We start from the raw sequence: 16,086 nt of genomic DNA on the forward strand, positions 1-16,086 counted from the left end.
CCTCGTGCCCCAATGCAACCCTGTATTGCCCCACAGACATACTGTAATCTCTAATGCTGCTAATACCTTTACCTTTCCAGTGCAGAAAGCTTCCTTTGTGAAGAATAATGAGCTCCTACCTACATTCTTACATGAAAAACCGACATAACGGGGAGGAGAGAACAGAGATGGTTCATTGTAGAGGTGCAAAGGTGAATGTTCATTCTGACAAAGAAATGACGAGTCTCCGTCTTTCACCGTGACCTGGGTTCAGGACGACATCTCGGTGTAGAGCAAACGCTCTCCGTTTTCCACAGCCCTGCTCTGGGGCAGCGGCCATGGGGGGCTCCCTCCAGGGTTAAGCACAGACCCCCCAGCACTCACAAAGAAGAAGGGTACATGAGAGATTCTTCCATTAGACCAGCACTGCAGAGAAGGAAAAAATCAGTAAGTTAATCTACTGTTCAAGTGGTCATTTGTGTTGAGTCCACATTTGGTGTAAAAAAGCACAGATACTAATATGGCTGCAGAGCAGCAGTAAAATGTTGGGAAGATGGGTTCTTTACCACAGTCAGGAGAGCTCCATTGGGAAAGTGCGGGTGAAACTGTAGTAACCGAGGCTCGGCCCCAGACTCCCCCTTAACAAAACCGCTGTGCGAGAAAAAGAGCGGGGGCACAGAGAGAAGGTGGAGAGACCGAGACAGTTAATCACTTTATTACTGTTGTTTGCATAATCATTAACGTGAAATTTATTACGAGTTGTTTATTGCCGATAAATCATGATCTCCTTGTGCTTTACAAGTGCAACATTTATGTAATCTCATTTAAACCTGAATTTGTGACAGACATGCAACCAAATGACTTATACACTGCATCATACTGACAAGGCAAAAAATAAAATGACAATTTCAAAAAAGGCAGAAATAAAAAATACATACTGCAATCATCATTAATAAATGAAAAAAATCCCACCAACATTATAAAAAGACAAGGGTAATGTGTGAAGAAGATGGGAAAGTTGCACCAGATAAACGAACAATAAAATTTGAACGCTGATGTAAATGATGACAAATATTACTACTGAGAACAAACACTAAAAAGCAGAAAGGATGTAGAGCACAGATATGCTGAAACCCACCATGGGAGGAGTTCAAAAATGGGGCTGATACGGGTCTTGAACACAGCGATCATTGCAGGCCTGTCTGGAGCCTCGGGGTCACCTGGTGGTATGCCATCAAAGCCCATGTGAGACACTCGAGCACTGGTGCATGCTGGTAGTGGAGTGAGACCGAACAACGGGCAGGAGAATGTGCTGAGAAATCACGGGTTCTGGTTCCGTACCTTTCAGGAGCACCGCCAGCCTCTCGCCTCGAGGGTCCCAAGCCATCGTCTGCACCTGTCCACCAACCCTGAAGCACACAAACAGTGGTGGCTCTAGCTGTCGTGATGGACGCTGCACTTGTATCAGTCAAGTCATCATTCGCCTTAGCTCAACATCACCATTTAGCAAAGTAAAAGGTCTTAAATACTTATTCCCCGTTAACTGCCATTTTCTAAGACCAAAATCCCATGTTCATCCCATTTTGATCCAAAAGATGAGTATTATTTTTTTTTTTTAAATTCCCAAACACACTGAAATACAAACTAAAAATCATTACTGTGATACACATGTATGCGTAAGTAATGAAGTAAGCAAAGTTCCATATAGTTACAGCATCTGCAATGCAAAAATAAATAAATAAAATAATTTAAATTACAACAAAGCCAGATAAGACCGCAACTGGCAGCTCACCTTACTTGGCCCTGGGAAGTAGAAAAGGACGTTTCGGACAGATCAGCCACAATAGCCGCTGCCTTAGAGCTCCCTGACCAACCATGGGGTTCCCCTAAGGGACAAACACAAGAAGAGTCAACACCCTTCTACTCCAATTTTATCATTTATGTTTCTTCAAACCGCGTGCTGAGACACACTCGTAACTTTTACTACGCTTTCCCACTTGATTGGCCCGGAAACACACGTTTGCAAATAAAGCACAAAAACAAACTACCTTCAAAAGCTGGAATACCTGGTGCGTCAGTAAACGTCAAGGCGTAAATGACCATCTCTCCCTGGACACTGAATAGCAGGCGGGTCCCATCTGGACTCCAGCAGCCAGTCTGACGTGTAGAAAGATATGAAGAGTCTCGACATTTTGTAAAAAGGGCAGCGGGCCCCCCCCCCCCCTCGCAATGCCGCAAGCGTGATATGAGGGGCACCTCACCTGACAGCGTCCTTTTAGGCAAGGCCATCGTTCACACGTCCACGTTCTGGTCTCCCAAACCCTGCAATCACACAGAGTCAGTGAGAACACCCCCCCCGTGCGGGTGACCACGAGTTAACCTATCAATGACTGTATCAGATGCTAGAGCTGAAGGAGAAAAGGGCCACAGCCAATCTCTCAGCGCACGCTGCAAAATCTCTGCGTACCTGAAAAGGGCGGAAGGTGTAGAGGCCAGAACACGGCTTCCATCTGGAGACCAAGAGAGAAAAGTGACGCCCCCTCCCCCCACACGCTGCAGAGGAACACAGCTCTCACCTGCCACATCCCACACCTGGTCAAACATGGAGATGGAGGAAAAGGAAAACTTTAAAATATTCCAATATGCAAGGCTGCCGTGTCTGCGTGTGTCCCTCAGCAATGTACATGCTTCAGAGGCATCTGCGCATCAGTGATGGGGACGGTGAAAGAGGAGGTGAGCTGGGCTCTACCATCATGGCTGTGTCCACTGGTGAGGCTGACAGCAGCAGAGAGCCATTGGGGGACCAGGCTATAGATGTGACAGGACAGTGACCGGGGTGAGAGAGCACTTGGGCACAGCCTGAGGATGGCCTGTGGACAGAGATGTGGAAAGACAGAGAGACAGAAAGAAACAGTTAACATTTAAATTAAACTGCAAGAAAGAGCTCAAAACTTTCTGCAGTTTTCTTCAGTCATATTAAGGGAAACTGAACAAATGCATTAGTGAGAACAATTTATTTCTGCAATTAACAAGCACAGCTCGGTGCTTAATTTCTCAATGTGTAATAGCAGTTATATGATGATGTTGTTAATCACTATTCATTACAGAGCTTGTGTGTGTGTGTGGAAGTGCCTGTAAATGTGAGAATGGGCATGTGCTGCCACCTGGTGGAGAGCGACGTGGGGTCCACGTGCCAGACAAGCAAGCAGTTGTGACAGGCCACAGCCAGCGCAGAGGCACACAGGGGCTTCCACTGCAGGGCAGCAACATTGCGCTGGAGTCGATGTTTAAGGGTGGGTGCTGTAGCGCTGGGGGGGGGGTGGGACAGGTCACATGATCAACATTTATCCATCAATCCATCCATTATCAATAACTGCTTGCCCAGTGTAAGGTTGCAGAGGTCTGGATCCTATCCTGGAAACATAGAACACAAGGCCCTTCATACACCCTTGATGAAACATCAGTCCATATCAGGGCAATCTCACACACACACACACACACACACACACACACACACACACACACACACACACACACAGGGCAATTAGAGTCACCAGTTCACCTGGAAGGAAATCCACACAGACATGGGGAGAACATGCACAGGCTACGCAGCCTAAGACAGATTTGAACCCACATCCAAGCCCACAGCTCAGGAGCTTACAGACCAACAGCGTTACCTGCTGTTCCAGCAATTCAGCTTTCGATGTTTACACTAACCAGCGACTACTAAGCAAACTGTTTCCGAAAATAGTGAGCTTGTAAGAGTTTAACCAATATGTAGCGCACTGTCACCTACGTTTACGTTATTTCATTTCTTAAAAGCGACTTCCAATGTACTCTATGTAGTGTTACCAGCCCACACACCTTATTCAGCAAGGTGATTTACACTGCTAGATACACTACTTACACTGAGTCACTCATCCATACATCGGTGGAACACACTCTCTCTGTCACACACTTTGGGTGACAGTGACCAATCCACCTGAATAGAATGTCTTTGGACCATGGGAGGAAACCAGAGCACCCTGAGAAAAGTCACGCAGACATGGGGAGAACATGCAAACTCCACAAAGCCCGAGTGGGGATCAAACCCACGTCCTCTCGCACCACCCAGTGTGACACAGCAGCGCTACTCGCTGCGCCACCATCCCACCTGAGCGTAAACTGTATACCTTTTGGAGTTGTAGATCCGGATGGAGTCATCCAGCAGACTTACAGCAAACTTATCTGTGTGTGGGTGCCACGCAAAGGCCCGCACTGCACAGTCAGACCTGGAAAGTGGGACAGAGCGCAATGTAACATACCATTTGTTTGCAGCATAACACGATGTATGCTGGTAGTCAGGCAAAGCGGTACATAATTACCATCTCAGCATGTACTGCCTGGAATTTTGCCTGATGGCACATGGGCGAGAGGCAGAAGCTGAAACACTTACCAGTCCAGAACCTGGGAAAACTCAGCCACCATGTCCTCACTGCTCAGCTGCAGGTAGATCACAGCCAATAAAGCAGGGTGAAACACCTCGATTGTGCCAGTTGTGTGCGCAAAGCAGAATCCCTCATCATTTGCAAATAAGACAATGGCTATACTGAATATAAAACACAGAGCACAACTACACTGACCCTGGATGTAAATACAGGACTTGGCATTATTGTTGACAGAAGTTAAAACTGAATATGAAGGCAGAGTGTGTAGGCATTGTGTAAATAGCAATATAAATTTTTAAGAAAAGAAAAGGTACGGGTGGGACCAGCTGTGAAGTAAAGGTGTGGGACAGACTTACTGTCAGGTGGGGGAAGAGAGAGCCATGAAAGGAGGAGACCCAGCGCAGCAAGGCCAGGGTCCAGCTGCAGCCTACAGTCAGCCATCTGGGGACTACAGACAGCCGAAAAGTCACGATTCACGGCCTGCAGGGAAGCTTTCAACAGTACTCCTCGTACTGGATACTCACCTGTGCGTGTCACCCACACCAGAGAGCACTCAATTCTTGGTAAATGCACACCGAGCACCGATCACGGTTGTGCAAAGTGACCAATGATCTGCGACCTCAGCCGCGGTTAATATCCAGTATTACTCAGAGCACTATTCCTAACACCACGCTCTGCTCTAGGACAAGCCCAAGGCTTTCACAAGATGATGACAGAAGTTTGAGCTCCCACCTTCCTCTTCAGTGCAATTGGCAATTTCATCCAGCAGTCCAGAGAGTCCAGAATCACGCCTGCAAGAAAAACACCAGAGCCCTCATGACAGGACAAAGCTGAGTGGAGGAGTGACAGGTACCCCCAGCCTTGTGTGTGTAGGGGGGTGAGAGTGGTAATGAGAGTGGTATTACCACGCCCTGGCGCTCCTCATCCACAGTGTGTCGCGGTGATCCAGGAACGCTGCCTTGCTGCTGCTCTCAGGACGACTATGGGGCTTCAAGCTCTCGCGGGGGAACAGCAGACTTGGGGGTTCCCATCCCTAAAACACATAGGACTCCATCACAATTGACTATCATTTCTGTGTTTCTTGATCATTTACGTACGAGGTCCCGCGACATCAGGGTCGCGGGTTCGAGCCCAGCGCTAACCTCTAATTCCTCCTTAACTTGCAGGCAGCTGGAAGTGTAGCGCTAGTGGTGAGAGCTGCTGCCTTTGAACCCAAAGGTTGCAGGTTCGAGTCTCACCTCCAGCTGTAGTACCCTTGAGCAAGGTTACTTACCCAGTAAAAATTACCCAGCTGTGTAAATAACTATAGGCAGATCAGCTTTGAGGAGCATGGTCCATGGACAAAAGAAACATCTTGAAAATGGATACTTCATTACTTGGCTCCATTGGCTCCCATTTGAGAGGCGTCGCTCTAACTGACAAATAAAATGTCACGTGACTGTATAGAATAAAAGTGTTTCCTGCAGAACTGCGGATTCCCACCTGTTTCTGGCGGCTGCCCAGCGAGGTCCCACAAACCAGCTCATTGTTGGACTCGAACAATGTGATGTTGCCGTCGGGCCCCGGAGGAGGGAAGAGCGACAGGGAATTCATTCCAAGTTCCCAGCTCACACCTGACATGGAAAGGACAGGATGAGCTGAATAAAAGCGTCCAAACTGACACACACAGAGACAGAAACTTCACGCTGCCATTCCTCACTTTGACTTCACAGTTCACCGCGTTAAAAGTCAGTTTTGACACCTAGTATTACAACTCTTCTCTCCTAACGACTTATCTACTTTTCTATGGCTTTAATAAAAAAAAAAAAAAAACAGGAACGTCAAGTGAAAAACGTCTGCGAATAATAAAACCAGACCTTGCTGTTACAAAATGTAACATCTGCCTCTTCTGAAGTCCCGCCGCGGTTACGCGTGCACGCAGTGACGGGAAGACGCGAGGGACAAACCGGGCAGGGTGGTTTAGCGAAGCGCAAAAAATGGTGCCGCGTGAAATCTGCCCGCCCTCTAAAGGAGAGGCGATGGTACTGCTCCAAAACCAAACGGGCCGCGACGAACGACTTCCTTCCAGCATTCCTCCAAGTTTAACGAGGCGGTACACGGCGGATCGCAGCATGTTAAACAACTCTTCTCGCGATCCGTGTGTGTCGTCCTCGCGCGTTCAAAAACACACTTTCCCCATGACGTGTCTTTAAACAAAAAAAAACAGCTGCATCATGGCGGGAGATGTTCTGACCGCGCAAGTGACGGGGACCCGGTGATGCGGACAGGGGACGCTGTTGCGCTTGACGTTAGGGACGCCGCCGCTCGCCACACTGACACCTGGCTGCAGGCAGCGCGAGCGCGCCCTGTTGTTCGCGGACTCGCAGATGCGCCCCCTCGTGGAGCACAGCAACGCAGGTGTGACGTGAAATCAGTACTGGCGTTACGGACAACTCCCTGGACCATCTTCCTGCCCATGTCGCGACTGGCACAGCTGGCGATGATAGGGCGCCTCGGCCGATGGAGCGCTGAGTGACAGAGCGAACGTGGCGAACGGGCGATCGGGAGCGTCGCGTCTTCGCGGTAACAACGGGCTGTGACTGAGGACGTGCGTCCGAAAACATCACAGATCATAACCTGTACCTGGCTGTCAAGGCGCGCCGAGGCAAGACAGCGAGGTAGGACAACGCTTTGATCTGTTACCTTTATATATGCGGGGTGACATTACGTTCGTGTAGCAAAAATCAGCTCGTTTCTACAGCCTGATTCGGAGAATTCTCTCTGGGATTTCCGACGTCGCAATTTCGGTTGTAACATCGCTCATTCCCTCTCTAGTTATAATGCAGCAGATGTGGTTCTGGTAGCATGTTTATGTGTCCTGTTATCCCATGTTTTAGTCCATTAAAAAAATGAGCATATTCTAGAGGGATGCGAACGCAGCAGTGCGTCGTGTGTAAAGCTCCACGGTGTTTACATGGCCAGAGCTCTGTTTTTCGAGCACAGTTTTTTCTGAAGGGGGGTCCGTCAGTGCGGGTCGTTGTGCGGCGGTCAGCCCGGTTCTGCGACCTGCAACGCAAACCGCAGCTAATAATAATAGTAATAATAATAATAATAATAATAATAATAATAATAATAATAATGAGACGTTACTTAAAGAGCGCGCGCCGCGATGCCGCTCGCCTCCTCGCCGGCAGGAATACGGGGAAGCGCGCGCTCCACAGCGGTCCCCCGGTGCGATCGAGCGCGAGCGCGAGGACGCGCGAACGCGCGGTCGCGCGGGCGGGAGCGGTACTGGAGGGTGGCGGGGGGCGGCGCGAACATCTCCGTCGGAGCGGTTATGTAATCCTGTCACATTCTGCGGAGGAATTCGACAGAAAGAGTATTTAATGCTCATGTGCGCGAAACGGCGCATCTGGGGCTCTACTGCGGAGTGAGACTCTCTGATCCAAAACTGGAAATGATGCATCTCAGCTGTTTTGTACCGACCGAAGCTTTAAAGCAGTCAAACCGACGTTAATATTCAACTAATAATAGCCACCTTCGTCGCGATCAGTGCCGCCCCCCGTTCATTCCCCATCCATTGCTAACAGTATTTTTTGAGTGACAAGATGATCGGAGAAATGGACGTTTCTCTTGTGCACCGCGGGTATTAAGCAGAAATACTGCGAAGCCTTTTAAATATTTAACAAAATGAACCTCAGCCTCCTTGTACCACCGACTCGTTTGTGTACGAGCTCGAGCACAGCGATCAGCTTTTACAATCGTTTATCCGTTGCGGCTATGCATATTTATGTAAATTCAATGTGGCCAAATGGGCCCTGCGCTGGACAGAGGGCAGCGGGCAGCGCTCGAGCCGCCGGGTCACCGCTCCGTGCTGCACTGTTACATTGTTACGTGCCGGTGACGTCACTGGGCCCGAAATAAAACAGCGATTCAGGTAACGGCGCGAGGGAATGAAAAGGAGCGGCGGGCGAAGTGTGAGGAGCTGCACCTCACTGTACTGGACAAGTGCCCTGCTCGTTCTTTCTTTCTTTCTTTCTCACAACATGAACTACTTATTTACTTAACCTCCTGATTCTATTATATAAAATTACATATGCAAGGACATCAGTAGCAGCAGAAAAAGGGATGCGCTGTCTAAAATAATTTTAAAAAGTGCAAACTTGCGAGCATGTCCATTGGGCGTGATATGCAGTATGAAAAATGAACCCATGAATTCATTGATTAAGGCACATGTGACCATGTTACAATATTGTAATGCGTGTGCTTTAATAATTTACCAACTGTTCTTACTATGGGGTCTCCTATAAATTCCCTCAGGGATTTCCCCAATTTGTATGTTATTCAGAAAATCACAGTAAGCACCAACTCACACAGCCGAAAACTGAAAATAATTTGAGAGCACATGGCTTTCCATATGTGTGTTCCATCATAAGAATGCATCCCCTTTCACACCAAGCTGGAAGTGCCACCGAGATCAATTCTAGTGTTCCTTCCCTCAAGAATTTGCTGTTATTTATTTTGCATAATGATTTAAACAGTTCACGTTTTTGTTACCTGATTTAAAATTTGAGTTCACCACAGGTTCATTGCCAGTTTGCCAAAATGTTAGTGACACCAGCTATAGAATTATTAGTAAAGGTCACTATTTTAGCTGCACACAGCAAACACCACTAGATGATATTCCACATACTTTGATGTGATTTTAAGAGTTTAATGTGTTTAGAAATTAATCAGAATTGGAATACAGTATGAGATAGGTAAATCAAACATAACATGGTTGTTTTTCATTTTTTAAAACTGCATGTGACTGTATTCTTCTCCTTTCTTCTACACCTTCTGCTGTCGTTCCACACAGCTTTCCTCGACCTAAGCCCGGATCTAGCCTCCTGTGTGCGGAAGTTCGAATGAGCAGGGCCACTCATGGCCTGCGTCCATGAACCCACAGTGCCCTCCCCCACTCTCTCGGGCTTCAGCACCCCCGTGTCAGAGCCGCCTTTCCGCAGACGAGATGCCGATACCTCCGCCTGCACCCCAGAAACAGATCTGACCCCCACCCAGTGTGTCCTGCGCAATGTATTGTCCATTGACACAGGGGGTGCTGTGGTGCCAGGCAAAAGCTGTGCCCAAAGCTGTGATCAGACCCTGACACCCAGCTACGAACCGGCGGAGCACTTTGTCAACAGCGTGCTTGAGTTGCACGAAAGTGGGGCAGTGGCAGAGGTGGGACCCGATATGGAGGGCGGCGCCACACGCAGCCAGTCAGGCAGTACCGCCAGACTGCACTGTCAGTCAGAAAGTGGAGGCTTCCTGGAGGGGTTGTTTGGCTGCTTGAAGCCAGTGTGGACCATGATTGGAAAGGCCTACTCAACTGAACACAAGCACAGTCAAGAAGGTAAGCGAAAACACTGCCTGACCTCCTGAGAGACGGACCACTAGGAACCACCTGTTCAACACCTGGTCTTCCTCATTCTTCCTTAATTCATCCGCCATATCCTTGGAGTACCTGCCCCTCTTGCAGAAATTTTCCACACGCACCAAAAACAGAAATACCACAAGCTAAACTGTTAACAGAGTTAACATCTGTGATGCTAAGATATTTGAGTGTCTCTATTGGTGTGAAAAGGTCTGGGATTAAGGGGAGATGTGTAACAATAGCTGTATTTTACATGTTCACTGTTCGCATTTTCCCTAATGAATCCCATTTTAATGGAGTCATCCTGCTTCCGCTGAGATGTCTCGTTGTGTTTCCCAGAGCTGTGGGAGGTGCCGTTTGAGGAGATCTCAGACCTCCAGTGGGTGGGCAGCGGGGCACAGGGTGCCGTGTTCCTGGGGAAGTTTCACGGAGAGGAGGTGGCAGTCAAAAAAGTGCGTGACATCAAAGAGACCGACATTAAGCATCTGCGCAAGCTGAAACACCCCAACATCATCACGTTCAAGTGAGGAGAAGTCACCTTCATTTTGCGCTTTCTCGTGTTTCACACATGTCACCGTGAAACGGAGGAAGGAGTGTGGATTCTCGTCACTCCTCGGAAGCCGAATTGCAAATACATTCATCAAAGCAGTGGGAGTTAGAGAAACAGTGATTCCTTTCTTTTCCTATCCCTCCCCTTGTGGCCTCTGTCACACTCTAGGGGTGTATGCACCCAAGCACCCTGCTACTGCATCATCATGGAGTACTGTGCTCAAGGGCAGCTGTATGAGGTTCTGCGAGCAGGTCGCAAGATTACACCCTCCCTGCTGGTAGACTGGTCCATGGGTATCGCAGGGGGCATGAACTACCTGCACCTCCACAAGATCATCCATCGAGACCTAAAGTCCCCAAAGTGAGTCCCAGTCTATAGAGCTTCAATAGGTCAGCCATCATCTTGACTGAAGCTGATGCAACAGAGATGTTGTGATCCACACCGAGATACTAGCTCACATTGCTGATTGACTCATTCTTCCCTTCCCGCTTAAGCATGCTGATCACCTCTGATGATGTGGTGAAGATCTCCGACTTTGGTACATCCAAAGAGCTCAGTGACAACAGTACCAAGATGTCCTTTGCTGGCACGGTGGCCTGGATGGCACCTGAGGTCATTCGCAATGAGCCAGTTTCAGAGAAGGTGGATGTCTGGTAAGTTCGAAAGGATATGTGTCTCAGAGCCATGAGGTGGAACAAGGAGAACTTTGGAGAGTGAAGCTGCAACCGAGCAAGGAAACGTTGAGGAGCAGGTCCACTAACATCTCAGCAGGAGCCACAAAATGTGAATGAAAGTAAAAGTAGTAAATATAGGAGCATTTAGGCAGAGAACTAAGAGGAAGGAAGACTGGAAAGAATATGCTGTATATGCAAGATAAATACTTGAAAGATGTTTAGATGTTAGATGAGCAATGGTAACATAAAATGTAAGGATTATACAAATATTTAGTGATAATCAAGGTTTTACGCCATCGTTCATCATGCATCCTCAGGGCATCATATTCAAAAAGCCCTCTTAGTGTGACAGCAGGAAAATCATAAGGTAAAAAATTTTTTTTTTTTTGTATTAGCAAAATTACTTTTTCCATTGTTGAGGGGCAACTATGGGGAGGAGCTCATTGCACATTGCCTGCTTTGCCTCGTCCTTACGTTTGCCAGGTCATTTGGGGTGGTTTTGTGGGAGCTGCTGACGGGTGAGATCCCCTACAAGGATGTGGATTCCTCCGCCATCATCTGGGGTGTTGGTAACAATAGCCTGCAGCTGCCCGTCCCAGACAGCTGCCCCGATGGCTTCAAGATCCTCCTGCAGCAATGCTGGTGAGAGCTTCGAAATGTATCCGCACGCCGTGGCCTACGGATGCCTTCTGGTTCATCTTTTCCACATTTTGATGATATGAATTTTTGTAAGTCCACAGTTTGGTGCCGTTGTGTGCTGGACAGCAATATCTCCACATGTTCACAGGAACCATAAGCCCAGAAACAGACCCTCTTTCCGCCAGATTCTGCTCCACCTGGATATCGCTTCAGCCGACGTGTTGTCTACCCCACAGGAGACGTACTTCAAATCCCAGGTACCCGTTTCCCAGCGTACCTCCTGCTCTCAGCTTCTACACTTTGAGCTGAGGCAACCCCTGTGCGCTCGAGCGTTGACGCGCTGCTGTTCCGTAGGCCGAGTGGCGTGAGGAAGTAAAGCATCACTTTGACAAGCTCAAATCAGAGGGCACCTGTCTGCACCGGCTGGATGAGGAGCTGGTGAAGAGGCGCAGAGAGGAACTAAGGTCAGGGTTTGGACCAGGGTCAGGTGGTAAAGTGGGAGCAGTGAAGAAGCCCCGAATTAGTGATGGAAAAACAAAATTATCTATCAGAGTGTGCATCACAGAGCGTGAGTAGATGGTGTGGGAATCTCCAGTAAGGTGGACACGTAAGGAATCGATTGCTTCAGTATTCACGTCTGTACAGTTGTGCTCTCTCACGGTTGTCATACCAAACGGCTTGGTCAGATTTATGCAAAGGCACATGCAAACACGCAAGGGAAATCCATAGAATGTTCTATGGAATTCCATCATGGAGCAGATCAAGCCTGTATGGAAGAGAGAATAAGTTTATCGAGCCAACATTCTCCGGCATCGATTTCATCTAACTTGCGCGTGTAAACTGGTGCTGAGCTGATCTTCTGGAAGAAATTAGTTCAGCTCATTAACCAGCTTCTACGAGCTTACAAATGTAGGAATCTGTAGAAGGGCTAATGCCGATGTGTGAAATAATTATGCTGTCGTTAAATGGGAGCTCCATGCTCTATGCCATGCTGTTCTCAGGCATGCTTTGGATATTCGAGAGCACTATGAGAGGAAGCTGGAGCGAGCCAACAACCTCTACATGGAGCTTAATGCCGTCATGCTGCAGCTGGAGCTCAAGGAGAAGGAGCTTCTCAGGTAGAGTAAGAGCACCGCGAGGAGGAGATCCCTTGGAACGCAAATGAGAAATGTACTGTAATGTCCCTGTTTGCCTGGCACTTTGCAGAAGGGAGCAGTCATTGGAGAAGAAGTATCCTGGATTCCTCAAGCACAGCTCCACTTCCATGGAGAAGTTTATTAAGAAGAGACACATCCCGCAAAAACTGCCATCACTCAGCAAAAGGTAAACTGGGGGAATGTCCTCAAGCTCCAGAGCACCTTCAGGTTCCTTATACCACTAGTTCCTGCTACAAAGGTTCTCATCTACCCCACACAGAATGTTCTTTGTCTCCTATACTCCAGGCCTGATATCCTGAGGTCAGACGTGATCTTTCCTAAACTGGATTGCTCCCTGACTCAGATGAGTTTCCCCTCCTGCCCCAACAAGGGCTCCACGTCACCAAGTCGCTCACATCGAGCAAAGACACGCCACCGCAAGGCCGGCAAGGGCAGCAGCGGGGACCTCCTGGGGCTGAGGGCGACGCTGTCTTCAGCCAGCCGTGAAGTCCCCGCCACTCCCGCCGGTGCTGTGCCCCACTGCTCTGCAACCCATGGCACCACACCTGATAGCGCCATGCCTCCCAAGCAGCACCTGGACCCTAGTGCCGCCCTACGGGGTGTTCAGAATGACCAGTTGCAGAAGAAGATGTCCTCCTCCAGCCCTGACCTCATTTCCACCGCTCTGGAGGCTGAGGGTCAGAGCAAAGGGCGGTCCTCCGGGCTGGAGAGAGGGGGCAGCCAGAGTGCCTCGGCGGGGCTCGGGGAGGCCGTGGGCGGGGACGATGACCTAGAGGAGACTCCGCCCCGCAGTGACACCCCCAGCGAGGATGCCGCCTCAATCCCATTCTCCAGCAGCCCGGACTCCCCTTGCGGAAGAGGGGCAGCTGCCGGCCGGGGCTCTATTCTGGGGAACCCCCGCCTGCCGAATGATGGGGACGATAGGGGCGAAGGTGCCGGGGTCCCCCGTTTACCCAGGGGAGCGAGCGGAGGGCAGCACCTGACACCTGCGGCGATCCTCTACAGGGCGGCGGTCACACGAAAACAGGTGGCCCATCCACACCCCCTGTCCGTACGGCGCTCTGTCTAACGTGACCGCGGTGGAAGAAACTCAGCATGCCTTGTGTCGTCGTAAGGGGATTCGCGACGCTGCGTTGGAAATTCACAATCAGCACTTTTCTGTCTTGTCCTTCACAGAGGCGAGGCTTATCATCAGAGGAGGAAGAAGGGGAAGTTGACAGCGAGCTGGAGTTTCCGCGGAGACGGTGGGTACGGTGCCACTCGAGACACACATTTATTTGCTAGATTCCATGGCTTTTTTTTTTTTTATATATATTTGTCACAACTGCACAGGTCTTCGGACAGGACCTTCAGATGCGTTCTCAATCTGTTTCTTCTCCCATTCTCTGTTTTGGCTGCAGAAGGGTAGCCAGTGTAACCAAGTGCCAGTCGCCGTCCACCCTCAGCTCGGAGAACGCCTCCGTGTCGGATGGGGAGGAGGGCAACACCAGTGACCACTCGCACAGTGGCACCCCGGACGTGGTCAGTACTAACACCGACGAGCGGTTGGACGACAAGAGTGACGATCTCCTGTCCCAGGGCTCGGAAATCCCCGCCGATGCCCCCGACGCAGCCCAAGTGTCCGATGGCTCCCCGTGCAAGGATCCGGCTCTACGCCAGCTTAATGCCGAGCAGAACAACGGCGAGGTACAATGCTGCTGAGAAACGGTAAACGGTGCCAGGAATACCCTGGAGGCGCGGGTAGCTACGTACCGTGGTGTCGCGGAAGTTTCGTCATGTCCACTGAGGTCCTCGTGACGCTCATCCAGTCCCTCAAGTCCACCGTTTTGCCTTTTTCAGAATCTCGCCGCTTGTGACGACTCCGACTGCGACAGCGCGGAGCTCGACCATTCGGGCCTCGCAGAGCCAGGTTCTCTGAACACCTCTGACTGTAAAGGACCCCCGCTTTGACAAACCAGACAGGCACGTGTCCGGACAACTTTACTTCCACCAGTGTCCCCTGTGCCCCAGCTTTGCAAAAACACCTCACCTTCAACCAGCCAATCAGAAGCCTCCTTTGGGACGCCTGCAGAGCCACACGGTCCACAAACCTCACAAACGGGGACCTTTTAAAGCCGCAACTTGTATCTTTTTATATTTATTTAACGTCTCTAAATGTAAATGTGTAAATTTCATTAGATGGGGAAAATGACTGCAAAAACACTTTCTGTAGGACAGATTAAGGAAACGGTGAAGAACCTGGAGGTGATCTTTATGGAACCTTTGGTGTTATCAAAATATTTCCGGCACAGCTCGACAAACCAAAATTACGATTATGCTTTTTTTTTTTTTTTTTTTAAATTTTCACAATTCATCAGATACTTCAGGGTTTTCAGGAGATAGATTGTTGTTTATGACTATTTTGTTGACCTTTTTATGTACAGCGAGTTGTGAAGTTTTATAGTTGTAATACAAATCTGAAAATTAAAGTTTTGAAAGGATCATCTGTAGCAAAGTAGTGTACTAAGTGCTGCCAGTGGTAGAAATTCACAGTCAGGTGATCCAGCTGAAAATCCAACAGAAGACAAACTATCTAGACCTAAAAGCTAAATAGATGTTGTACTCATAATAGGTTTTAACTAGTCTTAAGCTTCTGGCACTTTAAATATCCCTTCCAGTGAATCTCTAGAATTATTTCCAGATCAATACCATAAGCAATGCTACTCAAAGCCAACATCCTGTCTCCACAAACACAAATGTTTGTTGCCTGTAGGGCACACAGGCAGCTTGTTGCTCTGGCAGCAAAATGGCCTCCAGCACGAAACTAGAGGGAAAAAATATTTTACCACTGAACTGTAACATAGGCAATGTATTTAATAACAATGAATAAACTGCACTGATACTGAATGTGTCAAAAATGTTTACATGTGGGATTTACTGGGATCTCTGATTTACACATTCAAATGACATCAACAAGTAACACCTTTTTTTTTCTTTTTTTTTAAACCAAGACAGTAATTTGCTTATTTAAAGGGCTCTTACACAGAAATGTTAAGGCAGGCAAACTTAAGTGTCATAACATACTGAACTCTGAAAAAACTTCTGAGATAGATGAAAGCAGAGGCAAAGATCTGCAAGTGCATCATTGTGACCTAAAACACACTGGGGTCATCTTGCCACCCTGAAAATAGTGTGGTTTAACATTTTCAAGTTCCTTTCCTGGTATTTTGATAAAACTAAAAATTTAAACAACTTAACCATCCTGAACACTGTATTTTTTTTAAAA

At 48.6% G+C, this 16,086-nt stretch overlaps 2 protein-coding genes across 3 annotated transcripts; one reads left to right on the forward strand and one right to left on the reverse strand.

Annotated features, from left to right (window-relative positions):
- Positions 1–7: 7 nt before the first annotated feature.
- On the reverse strand, positions 8–7,625 carry aaas (achalasia, adrenocortical insufficiency, alacrimia). Of its 2 annotated transcripts, none has more exons than XM_029253708.1 (17): positions 7,536–7,625; positions 5,889–6,019; positions 5,312–5,439; positions 5,139–5,197; positions 4,763–4,854; positions 4,415–4,461; positions 4,152–4,250; positions 3,144–3,287; positions 2,729–2,849; positions 2,447–2,571; positions 2,241–2,301; positions 2,046–2,136; positions 1,772–1,865; positions 1,321–1,388; positions 1,118–1,199; positions 546–630; positions 8–405 (listed from the first exon to the last, which is right to left on the reverse strand). In XM_029253708.1, the coding sequence occupies exons 2-17, from the start codon at positions 5,997–5,999 to the stop codon at positions 250–252; spliced, it is 1,563 nt and encodes a 520-aa protein (XP_029109541.1). In that variant the 5' UTR covers positions 6,000–6,019; positions 7,536–7,625; the 3' UTR covers positions 8–249. The 2 variants fall into 2 exon arrangements, with proteins under 2 accessions (XP_029109541.1, XP_018601211.1); XM_018745695.2 differs by lacking the exon at positions 7,536–7,625 and adding an exon at positions 6,263–6,334.
- On the forward strand, positions 6,987–16,079 carry map3k12 (mitogen-activated protein kinase kinase kinase 12). Its single transcript, XM_018745693.2, has 14 exons — positions 6,987–7,063; positions 9,244–9,780; positions 10,141–10,324; positions 10,520–10,711; positions 10,846–11,004; positions 11,509–11,667; positions 11,813–11,921; positions 12,019–12,128; positions 12,666–12,782; positions 12,871–12,987; positions 13,107–13,848; positions 13,998–14,065; positions 14,222–14,507; positions 14,661–16,079. Exons 2-14 carry the CDS (start codon positions 9,309–9,311, stop codon positions 14,769–14,771), a joined length of 2,826 nt encoding a protein of 941 aa, XP_018601209.1. The 5' UTR covers positions 6,987–7,063; positions 9,244–9,308; the 3' UTR covers positions 14,772–16,079.
- The last annotated feature ends 7 nt before the right edge of the window (positions 16,080–16,086 follow it).

The sequence above is a fragment of the Scleropages formosus genome, chromosome 1, assembly GCF_900964775.1.
Source record: "Scleropages formosus chromosome 1, fSclFor1.1, whole genome shotgun sequence".
In the NCBI taxonomy this organism is placed as follows: Eukaryota; Metazoa; Chordata; class Actinopteri; order Osteoglossiformes; family Osteoglossidae; genus Scleropages; species Scleropages formosus.